Source organism: Salmo salar, chromosome 06, assembly GCF_965601325.2.
Source record: "Salmo salar chromosome 06, fSalSal1, whole genome shotgun sequence".
NCBI classification, from domain to species: Eukaryota; Metazoa; Chordata; class Actinopteri; order Salmoniformes; family Salmonidae; genus Salmo; species Salmo salar.
The window spans coordinates 79,469,019-79,478,732 of NC_138296.1; the positions used below are offsets into that span (position 1 = coordinate 79,469,019).

The 9,714-nt window shown below is 43.2% G+C and overlaps 1 protein-coding gene across 2 annotated transcripts; it reads left to right on the forward strand.

Annotated features, from left to right (window-relative positions):
- The first annotated feature begins 714 nt into the window (after nt 1–714).
- Nucleotides 715–5,422, forward strand: LOC106608085 (homeobox protein OTX2). 2 transcript variants are annotated; one of them, XM_014205787.3, is made up of 4 exons: nt 715–1,070; nt 2,581–2,796; nt 3,456–3,607; nt 3,940–5,422. In XM_014205787.3, the coding sequence occupies exons 2-4, from the start codon at nt 2,700–2,702 to the stop codon at nt 4,552–4,554; spliced, it is 864 nt and encodes a 287-aa protein (XP_014061262.1). In that variant the 5' UTR covers nt 715–1,070; nt 2,581–2,699; the 3' UTR covers nt 4,555–5,422. The 2 variants fall into 2 exon arrangements, with proteins under 2 accessions (XP_014061262.1, XP_082833129.1); XM_082977003.1 differs by lacking the exon at nt 715–1,070 and having other exon boundaries at nt 2,381–2,796.
- The last annotated feature ends 4,292 nt before the right edge of the window (nt 5,423–9,714 follow it).

Sequence of the window (9,714 nt, forward strand, 5' to 3'; positions counted from 1 at the left end):
GAACTGTATTGGCTATCTCTGTTTTATCAATCCTCTTTTCCTCTTTTGCATTCTTCGGCCCATCTTATTTGTGCTAACCGTGCTAGTAATTTCCAAGCATCTTATATAGGCCTGCGTATCTCTATCGTGTAATTTCTGATCTTTCAATAGTACCAAGTGCTCTTTGTGATGGAAATACCTCCGCATTGAACGATAATTGTGGAGGCGTGTTTAAAAATAAACTTTTCCCACCCCTCACCTCTCTTGCTCTCTGGCCATGGCGGCTACACTGGAGGCAATACAGCCACTAGCATAATGGGCTGCAGAAGGAGAACTCAGAGCATGCTGTAACCCATATTCATCAAGACGAAAATGTTGTTTATGGATGTTGATTGAGAAGAATGTCCACTCAGTGATGGTTTTATAGTTTGTTGCCTGCTGGGAAAGCCCAACTGAACTGTTGAAAACACTGCATTTGCAGTTAAAATATAGATATTTTTAAATGTCACGCTGTTAACTTAATGATAATAAGATTCTTCTTCTTCTTCTTCTTATATTCGCATATTATTATTATTATTATTATAATTATTATTATTATATTAGGCCTATATTTCATATTATTATTAGCCTATTATTATTGTTGTTGTTATTATGATGCAGCCTGTATCAGTTTGGGAAAGTGAGTGAGGTTGGGGGAGGTTGTCTGGCAGTCAGCTGGCTTAATAAATACAATGCCAGTCTTTGTTTTATTTTCGTGACGCAGAAAATTAATCAGCCCGAATGCGGAGCGCTCGGAGTCGCGGCTAGCGTCCTGTAATCAGGGCAGCGCGTGCCGTACGGATTATCTCGTTAATTTCTTTTTAAAAAACTTTTGGATTTTTTTTTTTTTTAACTTGTGGGCAATAATAATTAATTCTCGGACAGGGTAATTATTATTGAACTGATGTGGAGCAACCGGTAGATGGGTCTGGGTGAAAAAAAGTGACAGATTGAGACCGGTGGCCGTTACATATAAAAACGTATGAAGTCTCCTATTGGGATACGTGCACGAGAGGAGGAGGGAACTCGCAGTTGCAACTTCGATTCTACAGGTAGGAGCAGATTGGTTCCAATCTAAAGGACCATAGGCTACAACGAAACATTCCAACTATCAACTTGAATGTAACAATTTATGATTTGCTAAATGATTGGCAAAACGTTTTATAAGCCTATCCTTTCATAAATAAACAGACATGCATCCTTAGGTATTGTTACATTGTAATACACTACACCGTGCGATCCTGTGTTTGTGTTTTTGTATTTGTAGTTTTTTATAGGCCAAACTTTAAATGTAATTTCAATGTAGGTCTCTTTGAAATGTACAATACAAGTGTACTAGATCAATATGACGCTTGGAAATATTGTTCGCCGTTTGGGGCCAAACTGTATAGGCCTGGGCTATATTATTAGGCAGATAGTCTAATAATTACTACCCACATAATGTTTGTTTCAACACCATTCAAGTGGATAGTGGGAAAATACATTGTTTCCTTTCTGGGTGATTGATGGCTAGATTGTTGGTTCTTCCTAACAAATGTACATAAGGATTATTGAGGGCTTATTAGACCTACCAGTGTAGGCTACATTTAATATCAAATACGATGTTGTTGAATTTATGAAGGGAACATTTTCATTTAGTGTAGAATATTGTTTTATTATAGGAAAGAACTCTCTCTAAAAAGAGACTCTCCACCGAATGAGAGAAATGTGATCGGTTCTTAGTTGCGGAGCAAGTGCTTGTTTGCTTAGATTAAGATAAAGTGTTTTTTGCTAATCAACACTCTTCGATAGTCTCATCACTTAAATCTAATTACCGGGAGCTATTAATTAGGTAGAAATCGCCCAGGGAGTGTCAATAATGTCGGCTCGAATTACAATTATGGAACAGTTTCCCCAAGTTTCTCGTAATTTTGCTAAATTGACGTTCACATTTAAATGTAGAAGGGATTTCGCCCTTTCAGCAGACACATTCTATAGATAGAATGTAAGATGCTGTGGTAGTTTAATTGCCTGAATATGTAGAGCGCTGGGTTTACAGTATTGTCTCTCTTTTTTTTGTCGCCAACGGCTCTTTTGTCATCAGCATTATTTATCTGGTCAACAGTGGGCTTTGTCTTTGCAAATGGCCCCCAATCATGCCGTCTATACTGGAGACAATTAGCTGATGCTAACCTGTGGGTACTATGCTAATGGTGCGCCTTGCCTTGTTGGGGCCCAATGTGTGTGCGCATTTTAACGACAATGTTTTTGTTCTCGAAGAAGGCGTGCTGAAATGATGGGATGTTTTTGGTGCTGGTGGGATGTGGTGGTGATGGTGGTGTGTGTGTGTGAGGGGTGGGGGGTAGTGGCGCAAACGTTTGTAAGACAGACAGAGGATCCTCAGTCCACAAGGACAGCTGGGGGTCTCCGATCTGCTTTAAGAGCGCTGGCGGTGCAGGACGACGCTCATTTTTTAAATTCACCTCGCTGCGTAAAGAGCGCGTAACGCCTCCAACGAATAACCAAGGACTTATCCTTTAACCAAAACCACACTCTCTCTCTTTCCTGTTGTGTTCTGTTCAGGTTTCGGCAGAAGAATTGAGAAGAATCCAACACTTGAGGACTAAACTAAAAAGGGTACTTTTCAACGCATTTTTGTTTTCAAAATTCTCTGCAACTTTGCCCTTCGATCGGAGGCTAGAATGATGTCTTATCTGAAGCAGCCGCAGTACACAGTCAACGGTCTGAGTTTGTCTGCCTCCGGAATGGACCTGCTCCACCCGTCTATCGGCTATCCAGGTGAGGTCATGGAAGACATTTCTTACACAAATAACCATGAAATAATGAAATCACCTCAAATGGCTTAGGCCTATTGCATAGATTTGATTTGTTTATTGTCTCGTCTATTTCTTACGAAATGATGATTAAATGAACTGATAACGATAAGATAAAAACAAGTTACAAATATATACTACTGTAGACTTGGAATTATAATTTATTCAAAGTTGTGTTTTCGATATAATTTGCCATTGGCTTTATAAACATTCTCATCTTGCTTATGTCTGTAGTGAATTATCTAAACTACGAGGGGATAATGTTGTACATTAAACGCTACAATATTCTTCTGGTTCTCGTGGGGTGTACTACATGTCAATTATTAATGATCCTTAACTAACAAGAATCATGTCTTGGAAACGTTTGAAAAAAGAGATCTGAGCAAAGAAAAATATTCCTGTCTGAAATATCAACCGAAAAACGATTTATCCATCTAAACATTGCCTAACTGCCCATGATCAAAATTGCAACTTTAGGCCTATTGGATAGCCTACAGTTGACAAGCCACATTGATTAGCCCATGTAGGATAAAACAATGTTTTTCTCCTAAAGCAATAACCTGTTTGTATTTGTAAAGTAGGCTACTTAATGTTGACTTAACGAACAGACCTTTTCTCACACAGGCGCCCCTCGTAAACAGAGGCGCGAGAGGACGACCTTTACGCGCGCCCAGCTGGACATTCTGGAGAACTTGTTCGCCAAGACCCGCTACCCAGACATCTTTATGCGCGAGGAGGTGGCTCTGAAGATCAATTTACCTGAGTCTCGTGTTCAGGTGAGTCCCTAGGCTTTTGAGTAAACACACGTTCATCCGGGTTTTGAGTCAAGGCCACTTACACAGCTTGTTAATTTCAACTTGAGTAGTCAAGCACCCAGAACGCACTTCAGAGCGTGTCTTCTCCACTCTGATAATTGATGGAGTGTTCATCCCCCAGTGGATAGTCCTACGAGCCTCTTCTTTTGCATCCACTATGGCAAACTGTATTGAAATTAAACATGAATAAAACGCTACAACACATTTTTTAGCGTTCATGGGGTGATAAATAAACTGTCTGAGCATCCTCTCCATTTTATTACTACAATTCAACACATTAATTATTCTTCCAGGTATGGTTTAAAAACCGAAGGGCGAAGTGTCGCCAGCAGGCACAACAGTCCCAGAGCGGCGCGCAGAGCAAGACCAAACCCGTCAAAAAGAGAAGTTCCCCAATGAGAGAAGCCAGCTCCGAGAGCGGTGCCAGCGGCCAGTTCACACCGCCCCCCAGCACCTCAATCCCGCTCGTAAGCAGCAGTACTGCCCCGGTGTCCATCTGGAGCCCGGCCTCCATCTCCCCGCTCTCTGACCCACTCTCTACCTCCTCCTCTTGTATGCAACGGTCTTACCCGATGACCTACACCCAGGCGTCCGGATACAGCCAAGGCTACACCGGATCCTCATCGTATTTCAGCGGGATGGACTGCGGATCTTACTTGGCGCCTATGCACCACCAGCTCTCCGCGGCGGGCTCCACCATGAGCCCCATGGGCAGCAACGGGGTTTCCAGCCACCTGAGCCCGCCTTCGTCCCTCTCCACGCCAGGGTATGGGGCAGCGGGACTGAGCTTCAGTGGTCCCACAGACTGCCTGGATTACAAGGACCAGGCCGCGGCCTGGAAACTCAACTTCAACACAGACTGTTTGGATTACAAAGACCAGTCCTCGTGGAAATTTCAGGTGTTGTGAGAAGAATGATTGAGTGACATTATATTTTCACAATGTGGTGAAATAAACGTCAGTCAATCCGGTGGGCCAGATAGGTTGGCAGGGAATGAGTCGGCGAAAGGCATCGTTTTCCAATGGCTGGTCCTGGGCATCAAACTATTACCCCGAACAGCAGCAGTGTGAGAGGAGAGGAGCTGCCGCTTCGTCTGTCTGACAGCGTAACAACTGCTGAGTTAACTTATTGAAAATTCAGTGAACTCTCTTTAACTTTGATCAAGGACATGGAACAAAAGTGTTGTTGCCCAAGAAGAAAATGATCAAGAGAAGCTGCAATCCTTGGCTAAGCGCGTGGAATGGGTCAGCTTTCCATAAGCTTCTTACGACTCCCCGATCCTCTCCTCTTGGTTGGCAAACTAAAGGGGCCCTTTGATCAAAGCATTGTGTGCGTGTGTGCGTGCGTGTGCGCGCCTGTGAGGCGAACCTGGATGCACTATTTAATTTATGAAAAATGTTTATAAGACACTAGTTCCAACAGACAATCAACCAGTATGCGTGTGCTCATAAATGTCCCCTAAGTGTTTTGGCATTTTCTATTTGTGTTAGCTTTTTGAGACTGTGATTCCTTGTACCCGTATGCAATTCCGAGTTTCGCATCTGCGATCACCCAGCTGTGAATTGAATCGTTTTTTAAAAATGTTTAAGTATGATAAATTATTACGATGAAATATTAGTTGAAATAGGGAGTTTGCAAACAGTGTGAGTGGCCGAGTCAATGAGCAGCAAAGTTGCCTGAAACATCAGTGTCCATCAATGACCAAATACAGCTCAATGTTGTTATGCCAAACTGCTATGAAAAGGCTAAACACAAAATAAAGAACGTTTGAACTGATTCCCCAGTGTCGCCTGTTTAACTTCTTAAAACCATGTTGTTTTCTTTCTAGTTATTCATCAATAGCCTTGATATTGTCATTTTGTTCTGTCAACACATCTGAGTTTTAGAGAAAACAACACATATTACATAAAACATGATGAACAGGTCTATTACTCAACAACAATGATATTTGAATTCAAGCCAAGGTGCACACACACATACGCACAAGCATACACGCACACACACACACACACACACACATACTATTTGAAGTGTCAGAAGCAGGAATGTGCAGACTGGGAAAGCAATGTTAATCCCGTTTTGCAGGGAGGATAATCCAACATTTCACTGACGGAACTGTCCAGTTCACACGGAGCCGCTTTCCAAGACTCCCCCAGTCACCAACATTCACATTCCCACTAAAATTGTCTGTTATAAAGGAATACGTTTTTAAAGCTTTACAAAAGACCCCTTTGGGTGTCAGCAAATCAGGCGAGGAAAATCCACATTTTACCAACTGAAAATAGGCCTATGCTATGTGTTTGTCAGAATTGCCATTAAATTCACCAATCCACACATACAGAAAATCAAAATAAATACAGTATAAAAGCACGTTAGGTAAAAGGCCAACGGTTTCTTATTAGACCAGTCCTCCTAAAATCAAACTCAGAGGGGCCTATGCAGGTCTCATTTAATAGATAAAAGAGGAGAAAATAATATATTCTGCTGCATTTTGTAATTATTTAGGAGAGGGGAATTGACCTTTTTACATTATTTTTGTAGAATATAGAATCTCAGTTTATGCCTAGAATGGGGACCCCCCCCCCAAAAAACGAATTAGTCCATAATCATAGCGTGCAGTGGTCGAATAAAAAGCCAACAACAATCAAGGTATCGATTTCACAGCATTTTTACTGCGTGGACATCACGCTATGATGATATATTCATATATTGTATAATTAAAAATATTTATATGCAATTAGAGTTAGTCAATATCAGCATTATGATCATCAAAATGTAAAGGTCTATACTTTCAAATGGGAAATGCGATTTTGAAATGCAATTCAATCCAAAACATCAGGTCCCGGTTTGCCAAAAGCATCTTAAGGCTAAATTCATCTTTAGAACCCTGGGAGCATCGTTAAATCTCCTAGCTCTTTCCTAAAACCATCGTTGCTATAGTTGCTCTTGAAAACGCTCGTTATTTAACGTCTGCTCAGACCACTAGTAAAACAGCTAAGTACCCCGTTAGATGCTTTTTTGCCCTTCCGCGTAACTTTATACACATAAGATCTCCGCTAACCAAAAAATCAATATGTTTATCTGTCTTTAAGTGAACACCTACAACTTCAGAACGAATGTGACAGTGACTACAAGTACAACGTTGGTCATTTCTTTGCCTGACAAACGAAGGATATACTGACTTCAAATGAAAACCGAGAAGACTGTATTAAAAGATAAATACAGTATAGGCTACATAGACCTATATATTTGAATGATATTGAAATCAATGTTATGTTAATTCAATTTAGCTGTCTATCATTTTTGCTTATATTTCATGATGTGCGTTACATCTTTGGCCGTTGTAGGAAAGATGCATCTTTTAAACACTTGTAAGCCTAAATTCCATTGCAATCGGGAAACCGGGCCAATATGTATTGCACATCCAGGACTGAGTGGAGTTTGCAGGCAGCCCAATTCTGCTCCTCGTTTCCCAGTTGCGATGTAACATGAGCATTACCATGATCGTAGCTGTTGCATCGTTAATTACGAGCCAACATTTTAAGTGTTTTACAAACAAGCATGTAGAGTGAACCTTCGCTAAGTGAGTCGTTAGACCCTACTGATAGTATCGACAGAAAAGCAACGCTTCTCTCAGGATCAGCCTTCACTCAAATCTTACCTTAACATTCGAATTATTCTACAGTACTGACGACGGATCAGCTCCTAGAGAGATATTACCACCAATGGCTGAAAATATTGAGGCTTATTATGCTTACACAAATAATAAACTACTAAATCACAAGTTGGGCACATCATTGAGCACATATTGTCACAGCATTAAAAATATTGAGGCAAAAATTACAGATATAATTGAAATATATAGCCGACGCCCATGTAGCCCATTTGTATTGTAATGCAGTCATCTTGGTTTTCATTTGATGCATTGTTTTATCTTTCACTTGTTTGTAACAATTGTAAATACTTTGGCAACGTTGTATTTGTAGTCAACTTCGTTCTGAAGTTATCAGCGGTCGGTCAGACAGATAGAATAAAGATGTTTAGGTTTAGGCTAGGTAGCCTATGTTTAGCGGAGAACTTCTGTGAATAAATTGACGCGGAGGGCAAAAAACACCCAACGATGCACTTTGACTGCTCTTCGACTTGTCTGTATCACTTGTAGATGTGCAAAGGTTCGTTCTTAAGAGCAACATTACTAACGAAGGCTCTGGGCAACAGATCGGCTAGGCTACTAAAGATACATCGTAAGATGGTTCTAACGATGATCTTAACACTACAAATGCTCTGGGAAACGAGGCCCAGATTTTTCAAAGACCAATTAGTGGAAACATATCAGAATTAGGCTGCCTGTATAAACGGAGGCCCCCCACCCAAAAAAATATTATAAATTGAGATGATTGAAAAGAAGCAGCAGATTCATCAAAGCCCTGTCACGACTTGTTGAAGCCAAGTAGCACTTGTTGAACGTCTGTTATTGATCCAATCATTGTCACTGCTTCTAGAGAAATCCATACTCATTTGGTATTGTAGAATGGTATCTGTGTCACGCAAGTTCGAAGTCACCGGCCTTCTAGCCATCTCCGATCCACATTTCATTTTCCATTGGTTTTGTCTTGTCTTCCCTCACACCTGGTTTCAATTCTATCAATTACATGTTGTGTATTTAACCCTCTGTTCCCCCCATGTCCTTGTCCGGAATTGTTTCTTGTAGTGCTTGTGTACGTTATGCTGGTGGACACCAGGTTTTGTTTGACCCAGTCATTGATTGTTCTGTTTACGGTGGTTTTATGTTTATTAAACGACACCGTTGTAAATTACTTTTCGCTCTACTGCGCCTGACTTCTCTGCCGCCAGTACGCATCCCGTTACAGAATTCTGGACCAAACCTATGGAGTCAGCAGGAGCAGGTACCCCGGGCATAGGGGTGGAAGAGTGTGTTCGGGAGCATGAAGCAATGCTCCACCATCTTGGCACTGCCATGGACCGCGTTGTCCAGACAATGGACCGCAGGGAGAGATAGGTAGTTCTCCCATCGCCTCCACCAGCACAACCAGGGTCTCCACTAAGCACTCCTCCTTCTCCTGGTCCCAGTGGGATTCGCCTCTCTCTGCCCCAGGAATACGATGGGACGATTGCGAACTGCCAGGGGTTCCTATTACAACTGGACTTGTACCTGGCAACCGTCCACCCGGCTCCTTCGGGCCGTGAGAGGGTGTCCACCCTCGTCTCGTGCCTCACTGGGAAAGCCCTGGAGTGGGCCAACGCCGTGTGGAGAGAGGGAGATACGGCGTTGGACCAATTTGAGGAGTTTACCCACGCCTCATCCATCTGAGGCAGGGGACGAGGAGCGCACAAGAGTTCGCCTTGGAGTTTCGGACCCTGGCTGCCGGCACGGGATGGAACGACAGGGCCTTGATCAACCAGTATCGCTGCAGTCTGCGCGAGGACGTCCGTCGGGAGTTGGCCTGCAGAGACACCACCCTCACGTTCGACCAGCTTGTGGACCTGTCAATCCGGCTGGACAACCTGCTGGCTACCCGCGGACGTTCAGATCGGGGTCTGTTGGTTCCATCCCCACGCACCCCCTTCTACAATACCCATGGAGCTGGGAGGGGAGGTGTGCAGGGAGACCGGAGGGGGTTCCAGCTCGTGCACCATCTGTGGCCGCAGAGGTCACACTGCCGGTCGGTGCCGGGTTGGTTCCTCTAGGTATCGAGGCAGCAGGCAGGGCGCTCTGGCGTCACCCCAGGTGAGCCGGCACCATTCTCACCCAGAGCCCTCTGTTGCACATATGTTTGTGTATGTCACTTTCCCTGAGTTTTCCCCGCATTCCCAGCATAAGGCGCTCGTCGATTCAGGCGCGGCTGGGAATTTTATTGATAGAGCGTTCGCCCATAGTTTAGGGATCCCCATTGTTCCCGTGGCTGTGCCCTTCCCCCGTTCACACCTTAGACACTCGACCATTAGGGCCAGGGTTGATTATGGAGGTCACTGCTCCTCTGGGCATGGTGATGCAGGGGGGTCACAAGGAGAGAATTAGTCTCTTCCTTATTGACTTTCCTGCGTTT

Excerpts from the sequence above, each read along its gene's own strand:
- LOC106608085 (XM_014205787.3), top strand. The coding sequence starts at position 2,700 with ATGATGTCTTATCTGAAGCAGCCGCAGTACACAGTCAACGGTCTGAGT. Across the intron at positions 2,797-3,455 it reads CCCGTCTATCGGCTATCCAG|GCGCCCCTCGTAAACAGAGG; the intron begins GTGAGGTCATGG and ends TTTCTCACACAG. Across the intron at positions 3,608-3,939 it reads TACCTGAGTCTCGTGTTCAG|GTATGGTTTAAAAACCGAAG; the intron begins GTGAGTCCCTAG and ends TTATTCTTCCAG.